Below are 19,267 nucleotides of genomic sequence, written 5' to 3' on the forward strand. Positions count from 1 at the left end.
TATAAACTGTAAAGTCATTCTCTATTTGATCAGAATCCCACTGGTGCAGTGGAGAAAATGAGCTCGACAACAAAAACACAAACTCATAAATTCATAATTTAACGACTCAACAACTACCATGTTCAGATTTAACACCAAAATGACTGAGTACATAACCAGTCTACCAAATAATTATCTAAAGCATGCTAGGATGTGAAAATACTATTTTTGACTCTTGTTCGCATTACTTCTACGCCTTGTTTTCACTTTTTCTCAATGAGCTTCTCAATAAGATCCGCAGCATCCTGAACTGTTGCAATGCTCTGGGCACTCTCCTCTTCCACACTAATACCGAATTCCTCCTCAAGTCCCATCACAATCTCAACCTGAAAGTGGCATTATAAAAATAAACTGAAGTGACATATTATAAAACTGATAATAAATTGTTCTATCCAACACTAATAAAGGCATAAAAATTCTAAAGGTGGCACAAAAATCCCGAGAGTTTTCAATGTTCATTCCTTAAGGATAAGGTTTGTCATACCAAAATAGGATATCTTTTTTATAAGGACAATATAGGCTATTGGAAGCACAACAATAAAGTGCAATTCTTCACTCTTCAATCCCTAGTATGAATTACAAAATATAAGATATCTCGCCTTGACGAGAAATCCACGAGAATGCAGATGAAAGAAAATAATTTAGCAATCTTGCAGACAAAGTGCAGCCTTAAAGACCAATCAGTGGTACCTTCCTAGTGAACAACCAGAGAGAAACACCATGCTTGTAGGAAGATGAATAATTCAGGGAAAAGAAAGTGGTGCAAGTAGCATGTTAGCAAATATTGAATGTACCGTATCAAGAGAATCGGCTCCAAGTGCTGTAAATTTTGACTCGCTGGTAACTGCAGAGTCATCTGGTAATGAAAGTTGCTTCCTTACTATCTTACACACCTTTTCCACTGTTTCTGGCTTGGCCTGATCAAGGACATTTAACATTATGACAAGTCACCATGATTTCATGACCATCAAGATATCATGCTTTTAGTTATTACAACGTTCGGCTTACTTTAAGTAGAGACTTAGTAAAATTCAAATTATGAAGGCTTTTCAGTTTAGGATATAAAAACATATTTGCATACCTCCCTACAAAAGAGAGTTCACTCGTTTTACATCAAGTCAAGCTTTTATACTTAAATGGTAAACCGAACCTTGAAGATTGAAACTATTTCTGATATTTACAATAATGCAACACCATTTTATTGTGCATGCAAATCAAAGTGTAAAAACGAGACCATCAAATAAAAAAACTTCATGAACAGAAAAACATACAGCGCAGGAAACCCGTAGCCGTACTGAACGTTGCTGCAACCCAAAGGAAAGGGAACTTCTTCCATAATCAGAAAGTGAAACTGACTTGAAACCATTAGTCCTGGAAATTGCCTGTTCAACATGTTCGACCATGAATGCTTCAGTAAATATTCAAATCAATGATGGCGTAGAAACAGAGTTCAATACTTCAATACATTGTTTCACACACACAAAAACAAAAAGAAAAACGCCTACAAAGATCTAAACGGTCCACTATGGAGGATCCAACTGAATTTCAGGTAAACCAATACGAATGAATACATGGGTAGCTGATTACCAAACCCAGAAACATAAATGATCCAAATCCTTGTACAATCTCAACAATATCATTATATGTAACATCACAGAATTCCCATATCGAACCCAATAAAAAAATAAAGCTATATAATCAAGAAACACCAATTAAACATAATAGAATGATACGAAATTAAATAATTCTTGCTAAAATTAAGAATTACTAGCAAATAAACTAATATTAACATAATAATTTACAGAAAAAAGAGGAGAAATGAAATGATGGTACTAGTGAAATCGAAAGTGGGATTACGAGATTTTGATTAAGCTGATGAGGGCGAGAGCGGACGGAGATCGAAGAAGCTCCTATGATGGCGGCCATTGATGGGATCCTGGAGAGAGCAGATTGCAGATACAGGAAGAGAAGAAGACAGAGACGGCGAAAACGAGGAGAGTGAAAAAGAGAGGTCGTTGGTTGGTGGGTTTTTATAGGGATGTTTGGTTTTTTTCGATATTGCCAAGGTGGGTATTTGTATTCCAAGGATGAGTTCTCTGTTCGACACGTGTCCTATGTGAGAGAAAGAGAGAGTGAAGCAAATAGAATGAGTACGTGGCAGTTGAAAATAAAATGGTCTTCTCCCGGACCCGGTTGAATAGGCTTTGTTGGGTGTATCATGTATGTCATTGGTTTTGGGCTATAAACGCTTGTGACTTATTGGGCTTAAAACTCGGTTGGCTGAAATTCCATAGTTTATTTTAGATCCTTTTTACTGATAATTATTTTTTAAAAAAATATGAGATAAATAGGGCATAAAATAGAAACAACTCATTTATCAGAGCCAGGTTTCGATCCTGGGACCTGTGGGTTATGGGCCCACCACGCTTCCGCTGCGCCACTCTGATTAGTTATTATAAATTTAGTTTTAGATATATTTAAATGTGCCTAATATATTTGTATTACTGAATTTTAATTTATGTACTTGTGATTTTTTTTTTTTAACTTTGAGTTGGTAAAGTTGGAATAAAGCTTGTAGAACATTACATTTTTATGGCAATGAAATTTACATGTAAATTCGATTATTAAAATTATTATGAAATTCAGAAATTCTAGTGGCAGTTGAAGGAAGTTTGGGAAAGCGCTTCTCGAACAATCATACGCATGCATGAATGAGCAAATAATTTTGATGTTGCAATCCAAGTTTCTTGTGATGTGGGCAACTTTGACTGATGATGAAACTTTGATGCTCTTTCATTTTTTTTATCCCTTCCTACTCTTTGCATAATTTAAGAGAAGGGTATCTGTTCAATATTAATATTAGAATCTAGTATCAGCTTATATTTTTGTGAACACATATAAAAAATGTTATGAATTCATTATTTGAAATTGTGTATTCATACTCACCGATACACTAAAACGTCACTTAAGGAAAAGGCTTGTATGAGACATAGGCTTTATAGGTATCTATCTTTAATGGGTGAAAAGTTAGGGAATATTAAAAGCCTTTGACAATGATGTTCTGGCTCTTCAACCGTCTCACATACCCAATGTTCAGTTTGCTTGCCTAATGTATATATGAGGCCCAACTAAAAGTTGGTCTTCCAATTTATAAGTTCATGAATTGCAATATAATGATCATGGAAACAATGATTTGTGAATCATATGGAAAAGGTTGAATTAGCAAACACAATGGTATTATAATGGATACAATAAGAAGAAAGAAGCATGGCCAAACAAAAAGGAAGAAGAAAGAAAAACAAAAGGGAGTTTTGTGGGTTGACTAGAAAGATTATTTTCATTTATCATGAGAGTTCATAAAGAGTTACTAGCTAAAAATTAAGATACTATTTTATTTCAAATCTCATAATGACATTAAAAATTTTGAGAAAAAATATTATAAGTAGAGGAAAACTTGTATGTAATGAGTGTATATACCTACTTTATTATAATTAATGGTCACATGATTAGCATGTAAAGACATGTTGTGAATGAGTAGGTGTATACACTTGTGAGGCTAATCTAAAGTTTAAAATCTCTAGCACTAAAACATCTGTAGAGGTTTTTTTTTTTCTTGTTTGCTTATAAAAAGGGAAAATGTTAGTAGCAAATGTTAAAATTGATAATAGAAGATGAACAATTGATCCATGCCTCAAGTTCTCAACCACTGATTTGATTAACCCATGATGACTACATTAAATTAATTACTGGCTATATAGGCTACAGGCCCGAGCATTATAAATGGGCCAAAGAGGTTAGGCCCATGGGTCAAGGACAAGGCTGTATAGGGTCCCGTATCCGAAAAACCCGACCCAGTGGAGCGAAGCAGAGTCGGTCGCCCAAACTCCTAACGGCGGGTGCAACTAACGCCACCAGCAAGCGTACCTGGACCACCTGGTTAGTTGATTTTCACCTTCTCCCGTCAATATATTAGCACCACACCACTGTAATGTTTGATGTTTCAGACCACCAAACGCACCCACTCTCTCTCTCTCTCTCTCTCTCTCTCTAGAATATAGGGCTTGACCCCTACTTGGAATCATCGATTCCATCCAAAGCTTTCCCCATTATTCTATTATTATTCTTCATTCAAAAGCGGTATTTCCACGCCATTTCAATTCCTCTCTGATTTTCTCGCTCTCTCTCTCTCTCTCCAAACAGGTAAGCTTTCTCACGCTCCGTCTCTCTTTCCCTCTGATCCAAACGCCGTCGTATCCATCCTCACGCTTTAGAGTACCAGTACCGTCTTTTCGACTCGGTCTTCAGAAGATCGAAGACCCTATAAACGGTGTCAACAGCGTTTCAACTTCAGTCTAGACGAAACCTGAAACGCTGTTGAGCTGACTCCTTCTTTGGTTTCTAACACGTCGTCGTTCCGTTGACTCGTTTTGACCGTCCAAGTTGAGAGACGAGTCAAACTCTCAACCCGGTGTGTTTATTTTGATCGTTGCTGTGTTGTGTTTGGTTGCTGAGAAAAGCAGAGTGCGGGAAATAGGAATTGATTGATTTTGAGGGTCCGACAACTTTATTACGATTCTATTCTTTCGGTTTTGGGATCTAGTGCATGAAACTTTTTACAACTTTTGGATTTCTTTTTCCTCTCTCTCTCTCTCTCTCTCTATTTTGTATTTTGTATTTTCTTTGATTATTATTATACATTTATACTGGGTCCCAAGGACTCCATAATTTTAGCCATATTCATATTCAATTAGTATATTTTGCTTCCTAAGATTTTCTCAGCAACCAAACGGTGGGTCAGTCATTAACATATGCACATGCGGATACAGACATATAAGACATGTTTATACATAATGTGTACGAATTTTTTATTTTCTTAAAGAATTGAGGATGTAGTTGTCTTAATATGTTCTCTGTATTTCATTGCTGTGCAGTTAAAAAAGGAGATTTGGATATCAGTGTATAGCATTGGATTGTCGTGAAGTTGAGACAATAATGAGTACGCAAATTTTGGAGATTCAGCCCAAGGAATTGAAATTCACATGTAAGTTCATTATTGGTAGATGGTCCATTCCAATCATTTTCTTTTTGATCTAGTGTCTTTGTGATCGTTATAATAATCATTGTTCGGATTTATTACGTTTTGTGTTTGTTGGTTTGGCCGATTTCATGTAGTTGACCCACATAGTCGAAAGACATAGTCAGTGGAGTAGAGGTTTTTGTTTTGTTTTTTAATTTGAATTTGATTTTTTCTATGTTTTCTTTTGTTTTGTTTTTTAATTTGAATTTGATTTTTTCTATGTTATCTTTTTTATTTATGGAATTAGCTTCCTATGGGTTTTTCACCCCAAAGGAGCATCGATTTTGAAACTATGAATATTGAACAGATTAGTCCATATTCTGGTTAATCTATATGACTATAGCTTGGAATGGTTACACACTTACACTTCCATAATTAGATCAAAGTAAAGGTTGTGTTCCCTTCGTAGTGTTACTTATGTATGGCTGGTTGGTGATAATATTTGAAAGGAAATGGAGGTTAAATTCAATTTTGTGTATTAGTTTAACCATTGCTTGTGAATTGTAAATTACTAGACTGACTGTGTAATTGTTTTCATAGTTGAATTGAAGAAGCAAAGCTCATGCTCAGTTCGACTTACCAACACAACTGACCACCATGTTGCTTTTAAGGTGCATATTGCATTCTGATTGTTTTCCAAATTACTGAAGAGTGTTGACATGGAATTTCATTGAATGAGTTGGAATGCTAGACGGAAATCTAATTTAACATGACATTCACAGGTTAAAACTACATCCCCCAAGAAATACTGTGTGAGACCAAATGTAGGTGTTATCCCACCAAAATCAACTTGTGAATTTTCAGGTATGCTTTTTTATGTATTTCACTGAGTATATAGTGAGTGTGTGTTTGAATGTGCATGTAACGTTGCTTTATCATTATGTATAAAGTATGAAATTTGAAGCTTAAGTTTCACTTAAGGATTTTTGTTTTAAATGGAAGAAGAAAAAAGATGAAATTTATGAATCATTACATGCTATATATTGGTTGCACTTTGGCATTATTTCTACATGCTTTCTGTCCTTGTGGACATAATTTAATGGGAACCATCTGCTTAACATAGTATAAACATTTGCACTATCTGCTTTAGACAGATTAAAATTTCGGCATGACATGGAGACACAATGGGAATGAGAATGAAAATAGTTTTTTAGTTTTACTCTGCATTTTACTTTATGGTTGTTTATTTTTTTTTTCCTTTAATTGCTTTTGTTATAACCATTTTGAATTCCTTTGTCAATGTAGTTACAATGCAAGCTCCACGGACAGCTCTGTCTGATATGGAATGCAGAGATAAGTTCTTAATCCAAAGCACAATTGTTTCTTCTGGGACAGCCGACGAGGATATTACAGCTAGCATGGTAAGTCTTGGTAGTTATTGGCCTTGAGATGATGTATTGGTCTCTGTCTTGGTAGTTACTATACTGGTTTCTCATTGTTTATTTCACAGTTTACTAAAGATGATGGCAAATATGTTGAAGAGAAAAAGCTAAGAGTAACCCTTCTTAGCCCGCCCAATTCACCAACACTGTCACCAATCAAGGTAGGCCTAAAGCAGGGTTTGGGCCATGAAGCTTCAGTTCTAAAAGATGAAGTATTTGGTGGAGTCAAAATCCTCCCTCAACAGAACAAGGTTAGAGAAACGCTTCTTATTTGACAATTAATGTTGGACTCTTTCCCTTTCTCCTCCCTCCCCCCTGCTTCCACTTTCTAAATTTATTATATCTCTCACTCTCATTTTCTCGAAGGGACTTGCATTATCACTTAGGCAAGGTATATGCTACTTTTGACAACGTAGTGGAGAATAAATTTTTAGGACGCAATGGGTTTAACACCCTTTTAGTAGGGACAGTTTCCTGATGTAGTGTTGTGTAGTTTTAGTCCATCCTCCAAATATCCTGAATTTGCATATGGGATGTCATTTTGTGGATCTTAAAATGTACCAGGTTACAAAGGATGTGAAGTCCACAGTTGTAAAGAGTGAAGAGTCAAAGCCATTAAAGGATACTGTGTCGAAACCAGCAAAGGATGTGGAGTTGAAACCAGCAAAGGATGTGGAGTTGAAACCAGCAGAAGATGTGGAGTTGAAACCGGAAAAAAATGTGGAATTTAAATCGGAAAAAGATGTGGAGTTGAAACCAGCAAAAGATGTGGAGTTGAAACCAGCAAAAGATGTGGAGTTGAAACCAGCTAAGGATGTGGAGTTGAAAGCAGCAAAAGATGTGGAATTGAAACCAGCAAAAGATGTGGAGCTGAAACCAGCAAAGGATGTGGAGTTGAAACCATCCAAGGATCTGGAGTTGAAAGCAGCACTAGATGTGGAGTTGAATGCAGCAAAGGATGTGGAAGAGTTGAAGTTAGCTAAAGATATTTTGGAGATGAAATCAAAGCTAAATGAACTTGAATTAAAGCTGAGCCAGGTTTTGGTCTTTCCAGATTTTAATTTCTGAATTTATGTTTTAGTTATTTTGGTTCTTAGTATTTGCCTGTAAGTTGCAACTACAGAGTGGATTCTGGCAGCATTCTTGTGAGATGTGAATCTTAATGCCTCAATTTAAAAATAAGCACTTTGAAAGAATCGTAGCAAGAACTCTTGCATGTGATAAGTGCAGGGGTAGAGCCATAGATAGACAGTGTAATAGTGCATCAGACAATAATCAATAATCAAACTCTGCATACAATGTACAGGCATGGTGCTGGAATCCAGTCTCTACTTGATTAGTTTTCAAAATATAATATTAACCCAGCTCCTTTTTTTTTCTAATTTTTTCCAGGCTGAAGTTACTATTTTAAAGCTAACAGAGGAGAGGAGTACAAGCATTCAAGAGAGAAAAATTTTACAGGAGCAATTAGTAATTTCTTGAACTCCATCCTTTTCTTTTCTAGTAACTCTTGTTGTTTGTCTAATATCGAGTGTCTGCCAATGTCTGAATTGTTTGTTTGTGTTGGTTATTGCCTCTGTATGGCTGGGATAAGTTCCACTGTCACAATGATCTGAGCATTTAAGTTTGTTGAATTGATCATCAAGTTTTTATTTTTGCTTTGTTGCTATGTGTATTCAAGTGCACTTTTATTTTTTAACATCTACTATAAATTACCTACTTGGGGTTTTCTTGAAGATGAAATGGTTATGGCTGCTTTTGTTAGTGCCTGAAGAAGAAATGGCTTGAGTGGATTTTTGACTTGGGTGGTAAAGTGGTGACCTAGGAGGGATTGATCTTATAATCTAAGCCATAGAAGAAGAGAAACTGAAGCACGAACAAAAATCAATACAAATTTATGTTGTTACGTATGAAGTCCTAAATATGTTCTTTGAGATTGTGGTTGTGTGTGGGGGATCAGCCCTATTCTCTGATGTGCTTACAAGCTAAAATAAAGTAATAATGTTTTTTTCAGAACCTATTGCAGATCTTCACTTCCATATTTGAAATAGACCTGTTTAAATATTTCTGGAACCCAGTTGCATTGCATTTATATCAGGAAATTTCAGAAACATGTTCCTTGTAAAAAAGCAGGCTGTGTTTTTTATTGATCTGCTGTACTCTTTGGTTATGTTTGTCTGATTCCAGCAACATGTTTTCAAATGTTCTACATATGCTAATCTCTCTCTCTCTGCACACTTATTTTTGCACCTGATCAAGACTCTTATTAATGACATTGGTTTGTATGTTATTGCTGCTATTGCAGGCACAACTGAGCAAAAGAGGTGTGAAAAGAGTCCAAGTTGGGTTCCCTCTCCTATTTGTTTGTATGGTGGCGCTTGTGAGTGTTGTTCTTGGATACTGTCTACACCAATGAAAAAATTTGCATGAAGCTAGTACCATGAGTCAATAGTTAGATATATAGGTATAAAACCTCTTCCTCGTTATAAATGTACAGATGAGGTATACAGCGGACAGTATAGCCAATATACTCATATACAAGTGCAGTACATGTATATGCATTTTTTCAGCCCTGTAAAACAAGAAAGAAAAGGGATGTGAAAGGCTTGGGTTGACAGGTAAGAAGTATGGATAATTCTGCGGTTCATGTATGCATGGGATTTCTGAAAATCAATGTCATAAACATGATCGTAGAAAAATCAAATCCTGATTATATTGTGCTTTTAGACATCAATATTCTCATTGACGATATATGCAATAATTGTCTGGGTTGTTCTTGACTTGAGGAAATCCACACTTTTTAGCCCAAAAAAATTGATCTTTCAAAAAGTGGTTCGGGGCCAGACTATCTTCACTTGACCTTGTCATTGTGGCCAAGGGTGAAATTGACTGCTTTTTTTAAAGATAAAAACATATTGAGTTCGTTCATTTCTGTTGATTTAATTGTCTCGTCTTTATATGAATTTGAAATATCTAATAAAAGTTGGTTTTTGTGAATATCTAATAGGAAATCCCTGTTCTTTTCTTCTGTAGTCACATAGTTTGTCTCTATGAATTTTGAAACCAATGTCGAGTGTGAAAGGGTATCGAATTATTGTTTGAACAACTCAACTTATATATCAATGTCAGATTGCAATTCGATCTCCATCAGGCCATCTAGTTCTCAAATCCACTCTTTAAAATCAAGGCTGATAATATATTCATTAGCAGCACAAACCACTTTGTGGGAAGCTTAAGGTTGGTTGGAACTTGGAAGTTGGAAGGGTGTAAATGAAATGATCCGTATTGGAAGTGATCAGTGATCGCCCAAAAAGCACGACATCCAAATTATAGAGGCTATCATATATACCACCACAACAAGAAGATACTTTTCTGTTGCTACTCACTCACTGATTAATTGAAGTTGCCCTCCAGAAGTAATAGGGAAAATAAGAAAATTAATTAATGACCTTATATATACTCAGCCCAAAATTAAAATTAATAAAATAAATAAAAAGGAAAAAAGAGAAGAATGATTCTGGATAAAAAAAATGCCTTGAAGCCTAATAATCTTAATAATTTTAGGATTATTAGCCTTGAAGCCTAATAATAAATCGTAAAATTTCTATGTGAACGCATATGTATGCCTTGTATATGATAACGTGTACATTATATATAGTAACAATCATGAACCGTCATATACCATGACATAATCTACATCATGTATAAGATGTCAATTGCATTTGCATATCATGATATATGGGTCATTATGTTAAATGCATCCATCTGCAAGCTACAGTACAGCAAGTTTGACTCTTTAATTTCAAGTAGCTACATAGCTTCAGAAAAGAAAGTAGAAAAAACAAACAATTAACAAGAAGAAGAAGGAATAAATAGTCAGTATATATAGCTATACATGCGAAGCGTAATGACACAAACTACACCAATAATTTGCAACTTGTAATCGATTTATATATGATGCCTATTTACAGTAATCCTATATTTGTTGTGCGATGGAATTGACAAGAAACCACTAGCTAGCTTGCTCACATGTATAATAACCCACTATTATATATATTCATTGGAGTTCACCATCATATATAGTTAGTATGAGTTTAAACTACGTGGGTCATTTTTCTAGTACACGAATTTGACTATGAACCATCATCAATTAACCATGAATATGACTCATAGATGACACACCTTGGCAAGCTGGCAGCTGCTACATGTACTAATTAAGTAGTCCAATAATACAACATATTAATTTTCCAAATTGCAAAAACTTCTTCTCATCTCTCCATGATATTAATCTTTGTTGATTCAATGATTCTCCCTGTTTTGGCTATGTAGCCTTGAAATCGGCACACCTCCAACAAAGCTGAACCTGGCATTGGACACTGCAACAAGCCCCACATGGGTCCAAAGTGCCCAATGCAAAAAGTGTTTTCCAAGGAATGGATCTCCTGCTTTGCTTCTGTTGGTACCAGGCTTAAATCTGAGCCTTTAAAAACAAAGTAGAGAGAGAAATTAAGAGTAGCAAGTCACCAAGGGCAGATTTGGATTTGATACTTTGGCATTCTTGTCGTCCAATCATCATCATCAGCACCATCCAATTCCCAATGTTGCGTTTGGCTGTGGTGTATACAATGTCATGACGGGCACATTCAAAACCAGTGCAAATCCAATTGGTGGCGTTCTTGGCCCCTCTAGCATTGTGCACCAACTAGCCTCACTCACCCTTCAAAAGTTCTCCTACTGCTTGCCTCAACACTTTGGGGAGAAAGAAGCACTGCTCAAATTTGGCAATGAGGCACAACCAAAAGGTAGCAAGCTACAGACAACCCCAATTGTGGGTGGCCCCCGGAACTTTTACTTGTTGAAGATGTTGGGATCAATTGGGAATTTGGGAGGAGTGTCCCATTCAAACTGATTCCCTTCATCTTCAACTAGTAAAAGTACCTTTTGGTTGTGCTTCATTGCAAAATATGTGGAGTTGAAACCAGCTAAGTATGTGGAGTTGAAAGCAGCAAAAGATGTGGAGCTGAAACCAGCAAAGGATGTGGAGTTGAAACCATCGAAGGATCTGGAGTTGAAAGCAGCACAAGATGTGGAGTTGAATGCAGCAAAGGATGTGAAAGAGTTGAAGTTAGCTAAAGATATTTTGGAGATGAAATCATAGCTAAATGAACTTGAATTAAAGCTGAGCCAGGTTTTGGTCTTTCCAGATTTTAATTTCTGAATTTATGTTTTAGTTATTTTGGTTCTTAGTATTTGCCTGTAAGTTGCAACTACAGACTGGATTCTGGCAGCATTCTTGTGAGATGTGAATCTTAATGCCTCAATTTAAAAATAAGCACTTTGAAAGAATCATAGCAAGAACTCTTGCATGTGATAAGTGCAGGGGTAGAGCCATAGATAGACAGTGTAATAGTGCATCAGACAATAATCAATAATCAAACTCTTCATACAATGTACAGGCATGCTGCTGGAATCCAGTCTCTACTTGATTAGTTTTCAAAATATAATATTAACCCAGCTCCTTTTGTTTTTTGTTTTTTTCTAATTTTTTCCAGGCTGAAGTTACTATTTTGAAGCTAACAGAGGAGAGGAGTTCAAGCATTCAAGAGAGAAAAATTTTACAGGAGCAATTAGTAATTTCTTGAACTCCATCCTTTTCTTTTCTGGTAACTCTTGTTGTTTGTCTAATATCGAGTGTCTGCCAATGTCTGAATTGTTTGTTTGTGTTGGTTATTGCCTCTGTAGGGCTTGGATAAGTTCCACTGTCACAATGATCTGAGCATTTAAGTTTGTTGAATTGATCATCAAGTTTTTATTTTTGCTTTGTTACTGTGTGTATTCAAGTGCACTTTTATTTTTTAACATCTACTATAAATTACCTACTTGGGGTTTTCTTGAAGATGAAATGGTTATGGCTGCTTTTGTTAGTGCCTGAAGAAGAAATGGCTTGAGTGGATTTTTGACTTGGGTGGTAAAGTGGTGACCTAGGAGGGATTGATCTTAACTTATAATCTAAGCCGTAGAAGAAGAGAAACTGAAGCACGAACAAAAATCAATACAAATTTATGTTGTTACGTATGAAGTCCTAAATATGTTTGATAATTCTGCTCTGACACAGAATTATCAAATAACCGTTTTTTTTTTTTTTTTTTAAAACTTTGAAGATTTTCTATTTTAATAACATGGATCCCAATGTATCTTTTAGCTTAAAGAGATGGGCTGGGTAAATCCTTACAAACAATGTACATAAAGAAAGTAGTTTCAGAAACTGTATTTGAAATTAATAGATTCAATGTATATGAAATGACTATATATAAATACAAAGAATTTAACCATTCTACCAATTTTGCAGGGTCACAGGCTCCATAGTTATCCTTACCAGCTTACCTAATTTTCTTTCTCCATGCATCTTGCCTATCCTGACATTATTGTATTGCTTAATTAGTATTCTTAACTATTTCACTAGGGGTGGCTAAAGCACAATCCTCCAACTAAGAACCATGTGCAAAATAAAAAGAAAATTAATACATTAAATCCCCCCTTTTAATTTGTATGATACACTGAATCCATTCTTCAATTACATACCTTTAATTCACGTCCAACAATCTGCTATATAAACCATGGACCAACATGCATTTTCCACACGAATTGGATTCAAACAATTAAAAGCCAGTCACAATGCATCTTCATTACTTCCTCGCACTTGTTGCTCTACTCATGCCCCTCCTTACCGCTGCCATAGATCCACCGCCCGGTATTTGGCAACCCATAAAGAATACCAGCGACCCAGTTATAGTGAAGGCCGGAGAGTTTGCAGTCTCCGAATACAACAAGAATGCCACAAAAAAGTTGGTCTTTCAAAACGTGGTTCGGGGCCAAACCATCTTCATATCCGGCACTGTTTATGACCTTGTCATTGCGGCCAAGAATGAGTCCTTGTCTACCCCTGCTGTGAATTATAAGGCTGGTATTTGGGCCAGATATGGGGAAAGGGTGAAACTGACTGCTTTTTATAAAGATAAAAATTGATATTGAGTCCCTTTTCAGGATTTCTGTTGATTTAATTGTCTCATCTTTATATGAATTTGGAATATCGAATAAAGGTTGGTTTTTGTGAATTTTTGTGAATATCTAGTATTTTTCTTCTGTGGCCACATAGTTTGTCTCATGAATATTGAAACCAATGTCGAGTGTGAAAGGGTATTGAATTATTGATCGAACAACTCAACTTATATATCAATGTCAGATTGCAATTCGACCCTCCATCTGGCCATCTGAGTCCTCCAATCCAATCCTTCAAATCAAGGCTGATGATATATTCATCAGCACGTAGTACGTACAAACCACTTTGTGGGAAGTTTAAGGTTGGTTGGAAGGGTGCAAATGAAATGACCCTTATTGGAACTGATCACCCAAAAAGAACTACATCCAAATTATAGAGGCCATCATATATACCACTACAACAACAAGAATACTTTTCTGTTGCAATTCACTCACTGATTAATTGAAGTTGCCCTCCAGAAGTAATAGGGAAAATAAGAAAATGAATGAATCAATTAATTAATTAATGTCCTTATTTATATTTAGCCCAAAATTAAAATTAATAAAATAAATAAAAAAAGGAAAAAGAGGAGAATGATTCTGGATAAAGTGTAATTAAAGTACTGAGATGGATATCATTACTAATGCTGCAGTAGTAACAGTAGCATATACATATGAATCATATGATAAACATCATATATATCCTTTTATTTTCAACAGAGGAATATTGGGACATGCATCTAACAATTCTCAGGAACAAAGGACAGTGTGGACGCAGCCACATCAAAAGAGAATCTATAATTCCTCTGTTGAAATGCCCCAAGAATATTTGGAACACCAATTACCTCAACTGGTGTTATCATCATACACAACTCATCGACCTCTTGAAACGCCAGCAAGATTGCATCCCCATTCAGCTTAAAGTTGGCTCCTTGAAAATGAAACACCATTGATGGTGCCTCATAAAAGAGGTCTCCATTTTTAGGAATATAAAAGCAGAGGTCGAACCCCGACTTGCTTTTCTTCAGAGGATGCAATCCATACTGCCCCAGAAAATAGCTCACCATAGCTTGCCTTAGGGTGCTGTATGCTTTCTGCACAAAGTGACTGTAGAAAGAACCCGAATCAATGACGACCCCTCCTCCAGAATACTTGAATAGTTTAGGATCAATTGGGAGGAGTGTCCCATTCAAACTGATGCCCTTCAAATCCAAGTAATAAAACTTATCTGGGCCATCCAGAATTGGAGTTGTTTGCACTTTAGGACCTTTGAGCTCTGCATCATTGCCAAAGTGCAACTATGCCTGGTCCCTAAGATTTTGAGGCAGACAGTATGAGAACTTTTGGAGTGTGGTTGCTCTTAACTGGTGTACAATACTTGAAGGGTGATCTCTCCCCAGCCCAAGAATCCCAGCCATTGGACTGCCCTTGCCTCCCAAGTCAATTAAATCATTGTAGATGCCACAACCAAATGCAACATTTGGGATTGCTTGTTGATGGTGATGACCAGACAAGAAAGTGAAAGTGTCGAATCCAAACCTGCCTTTTGTGCTGTGCTCGCTGTAGTCCACCCCATAAGAGCAGAACCGGCCAGAGGGAGTGAGCCATGGAGGAAAGCACATGGGATTGTCATGAGGCATGGGCTGGAATGTGGTCGATTTCTTGGGGTCGAAGTTAGGTGAGGAGACTTGGAAACATTTTCTGCAATGGGCACTTTGGACCCAAGTGGGACTGCTTGCAGTGTCCATGGCCAAATTCAGCTTCAATGGAGGTGTCCCAATTTCGACCTCCATGTAGTAAAGCCAACCGAATGGACCTTTAATAGGGGATCTTATATTGTTTGGTAGTCGCTGAAGGTAGAGTGCACGAACTTTGGAGATGTGGCTCAAGTTTTGGTGAATTTGAACAACGGTCAGGTTGGAAAAGTAGGGCAGTTTCAGTATTGGTTTCATCTTCAAACTCAATCCTAATTGGGGTTGGGGTTGGGCTATGGCTATGCCAGCTTCCCCCATGACCATCATCATCGTGATTGTGATCAAACAAATGCTCATGATCATTCTCATCATATTCATGGTAATTGAGAGAAATTAAGAGCTTAACTTTGTGATTGGATCGATGAGCAGTGGAAGGGAAGAATGTCCTATTTATAATGGAGATCGATAAAGCTAAGTGTCTCACAGAAACTGTACCTGGAAGTCTGGAACCCCCTGCAGAGCACCAAAGGAATCCAAACATCCCACTTGCCCATAGTTAGGTTAATCGTTATCTGTCACTATTAGGCTTTGTTTTGATATTTGTTATGTACAGGAAGGTTTCTTTTTTGAAATGTTGATAGTCTAAATTATACACAAAATTAGTTTCGTATACTTGTGAATTTGTGATGAATCAATATATTGTTGAGTACTAGGGGAGATGTGATAATTCCACTACTTAATTAGACGTCGGATCATGGTGAACTAGCTGCAATAAATATATAGTGGTTTAATTATCTATACATGTGAACAAGCTAGCTAGCTAGGGAAAGAGGCAAAGAGCCATGCTCTTTTCAGTTTTCGCTATATATAGCAAACTCTCATAAAAATTGACTACTACTCGAGGTAGCATTCTTAATTAATTAAGGTGAGCAAATTAAGATTGTAGATCATATAGACTTGATAGTGGTATTGTGTGAATTAACTGTAAAAGCATTTTAAAGATCATATAGACTTAATAGTGGTATTGTGTACAATTTATAATTCCTTTTTTTTTGTCAATACAATTTATAATTCTTAAATTTGGTAATAATGTGCAAAATACAAAAAGATTATTAATACACAAAATCAAAATCCTCCAACAAAAAATCATGTGCAAAATCAAAAAATTAATACACCAAATCCATTCTTTTAATTTATATATATAAGATGTACCTTGAGACTTGAGTGGGTTGTATTTCAAAAATTCGTGCTCAGTACCATGAGACTTGAGTGGGTTCTTTTAATTCCCATACAGTATCTTCTTCTCTTCACTGACAACATTTCACTTTTCTCTTCCAAATTTTGTTCTTTTTAAATAATTCTAATTAATTGATTGGAAATTTGGAAGTTTGGAACCATGCATATCAAGTTGCAATGCAATGGTAAATGCATGTTTAGTTCCCAATATACTTGCAATGGGCCTATATATTCCTATATAAATGTATATTATAATTAGATGGATCCATGTGGTAATTGCATATATAAATGGTATGTTTCTAAGAAATATGTAATGTTGAATGAATTCTTCTATATTCTACGTACGATCCCTCTATCACATATGGGTTATGAGATTATTAATTCTTTATGTAATTCTGTGTATCCAAAAAAAAATTAGACAATAACCAGGCTAAACATGATCCTATTGGGGACAAGTAGGGGATCGACATAATTTTGTATATTCATGGCTATTCTAATGAGAGGGATCATGTAGGGTTTCAATGCATATGCATATAAATGCTGCACCTGGCCAGTATTTATAGCTGAAAATACGTTCACTAGGATTAATTAGTTTATCCCAATAATTCACAATTAATTTCACACACACACACACACCCAAAATTAATTCATTCTTATTGTTGATTGATCCTAATTAATTAATTCCTTCTACATAGAATGGACTCGGTGCGCTTGCTAGAGACGTGTAACAGATACTTATGCATTAAAGTTACCTCATCATGATCATCAGTTTCTCGTTGTACCTAGTTATAGCTAGGCTGCTATTTAAATATCTGCAATGTCACTTTAACTTAATAATTTTTAGGGTCCATTAACATACATGTATTAGCACCTAAATTTATTAACCAAAACCACCCAAACCCCTTTCTTTCTTTGCGGGCCAACTATCACAATTCTATTATTCCTTTGCGGACACCACATCCACTGGATAACAAAAATTAAAAATACCTGCCGTGTCCTCACCAGCTGCAACATGCCAAAACACTAATAAACTGAAACTGCACATCCAATAAACTGCAGTTTCAACTCTAATAAATTGTAGTTTCTGCAGTTTCAGTTCACTTACAGTTCCAGAAACTGCAGTTTCAGTTCACTTGCAGTTTCAGAAACTGCAGAAAGTTCACTTGTAATTCCAGAAACTGCAGTTTCAGTTCACTGTAAACTGCATAAACTGCAGTTTTTTATGCAGTTTCAGTTCACTTGCAGTTTCAGAAACTGCAGAAAGTTCACTTGTAATTCCAGAAACTGCAGTTTCAGTTCACTGTAAACTGCATAAACTGCAGTTTTTTATGCAGTTTCAGTTCACTTGCAGTTTCAGAAACTGCAGAAAGTTCACTTGTAATTCCAGAAACTGCAGTTTCAGTTCACTGTAAACTGCATAAACTACAGTTTTTTATGCAGTTTCAGAAACTGCAGAAAACTGCAGTTCTAGAAACTGCAGAAAAATGCAAAAAACTGCAGTTTGACTTAAAATGGCATAAATGCATAAAGAGAGAAGATGAACGTGAAGAGAGAAGAAAGAGAAAGACAAAAAGGAAATAAAATGGCAATTGACCAGATTTCAAGATAAGCCAGCTAGCTGCAACTTACCTTGTTATTAAAAAAAACTAATTGGTGCACTAGAGAGTAAAAACAAGAGATCGAAGAAGCTGGAAATTACTGCAGCATAACTAAATAATTAATAATATAATCATCATTAAACGTGGATGGATGAGTACACAGAGTATTTAATTACGAAGATGGGCTATAGATATATAGATGGATAATAATAGTAAACACAGATGAACAACAGCCCCGCCGACACCCACAAGCTGAAGCCGACTCCCGATTTCGGCCATAAAGCAAGAATTTCAGGCCATCATGTAAAGACCGCGTCCTTATTCAAGGCCCAAAACCACCTAGTGGTCAACCTGACGTCTCTGACATTCAACGAGACCATCCCGGGTCCGGGTGGAATCACAACCCGAAATGATCAAACAAGAGCTTCAGCAACGATTTGCTGCAAACGACAATGTGGACTGATATATTAAAATCAAACAGACTCTTGTATTGCATCAGCTGCAAGCTGCCCAGGACGCTCGGACCCATATGCTTCTTGGAAAGAAGGACCAGGCCTTGCCGGAGTACGACGAATTATAGCAGTACTTCGGCAAGGCCTGGTCCTTCTTTCCGAGAAGCATATCGGTCCGAGTGTCCTGGGCAGCTTCCAGCTGATGCAATACAAGTTTCTGTTTGATTTTAATCAGTCCACATTGTCGTTTTCTGAAGCTCTTGTTTGATCATTTCGGGTTGTGATTCCACCCGAACCCGGGATGGTCTCGTTGAATGTCAGAGACGTACGTTAGGTTGACCACTAGGTGGCCTGAAATTCTTGCTTTATGGCCGAAATCGAGAGTCGGCTTCGGCTTGTGAGTGTCAGCGGGGCTGTTGTTGTTGTTGTTCGGATGCTGCAAAGGAAAGTGGAGGGACAAAATCACCAACATTGCAGTTGGGAGACTTATTCTGGATAAGCTAGCGAGTTAGCTTTCAATGGATGATTGGAATGGATGGTGTACGTGCACACACATACACCTTGTATTTATAGCTTAAACTTTCACAGTTATAATTAGCTACTTAATTACTGTTTATCCATCCCCATTAATTTACAGTTTAATCCACCTCCATTCCACGCAGGAATATTTGAATTGACATCAAACTGATCGACTGATCAACATCTCGGGCAGTCAAAAATGGAAAGGAGCAGGTATATATGACGATAGTTA

At 36.5% G+C, this 19,267-nt stretch overlaps 3 protein-coding genes, 1 non-coding gene and 1 pseudogene across 5 annotated transcripts; 2 read left to right on the forward strand and 3 right to left on the reverse strand.

Annotated features, from left to right (window-relative positions):
* Positions 1-73: 73 nt before the first annotated feature.
* ACP1 (acyl carrier protein 1) lies at positions 74-2,067 on the reverse strand. Its single transcript, XM_086246414.1, has 4 exons — positions 1,897-2,067; positions 1,311-1,421; positions 834-956; positions 74-365 (listed from the first exon to the last, which is right to left on the reverse strand). The coding sequence occupies exons 1-4, from the start codon at positions 1,963-1,965 to the stop codon at positions 243-245; spliced, it is 426 nt and encodes a 141-aa protein (XP_086102540.1). The 5' UTR covers positions 1,966-2,067; the 3' UTR covers positions 74-242.
* Positions 2,068-2,414: 347 nt separating this feature from the next.
* Positions 2,415-2,486, reverse strand: TRNAM-CAU (transfer RNA methionine (anticodon CAU)). Its single transcript has one exon. It is a non-coding gene; the product is annotated as a tRNA-Met (tRNA).
* A 1,763-nt stretch (positions 2,487-4,249) lies between these two features.
* Positions 4,250-12,394, forward strand: LOC147280919 (uncharacterized; annotated as a pseudogene). Its single transcript, XR_015122819.1, has 14 exons — positions 4,250-4,507; positions 4,971-5,080; positions 5,657-5,727; positions 5,839-5,920; positions 6,362-6,477; positions 6,567-6,749; positions 7,063-7,536; positions 7,891-7,968; positions 8,804-8,904; positions 10,828-10,957; positions 11,081-11,361; positions 11,428-11,686; positions 12,051-12,128; positions 12,241-12,394. The product of XR_015122819.1 is annotated as an uncharacterized LOC147280919 (transcript).
* Positions 12,395-13,173: 779 nt separating this feature from the next.
* LOC147280920 (cysteine proteinase inhibitor 5-like) lies at positions 13,174-13,524 on the forward strand. The gene has a single exon (XM_086246435.1). The coding sequence runs from the start codon at positions 13,174-13,176 to the stop codon at positions 13,522-13,524; it is 351 nt and encodes a 116-aa protein (XP_086102561.1).
* Positions 13,525-14,276: 752 nt separating this feature from the next.
* Positions 14,277-15,560, reverse strand: LOC147280921 (aspartic proteinase nepenthesin-1-like). Its single transcript, XM_086246437.1, has 2 exons — positions 14,915-15,560; positions 14,277-14,812 (listed from the first exon to the last, which is right to left on the reverse strand). Exons 1-2 carry the CDS (start codon positions 15,558-15,560, stop codon positions 14,277-14,279), a joined length of 1,182 nt encoding a protein of 393 aa, XP_086102563.1.
* Between the last annotated feature and the right edge of the window lie 3,707 nt (positions 15,561-19,267).

The sequence above is a fragment of the Dryas octopetala genome, chromosome 6, assembly GCF_963921425.1.
Source record: "Dryas octopetala chromosome 6, drDryOcto1.1, whole genome shotgun sequence".
NCBI lineage: Eukaryota > Viridiplantae > Streptophyta > Magnoliopsida > Rosales > Rosaceae > Dryas > Dryas octopetala.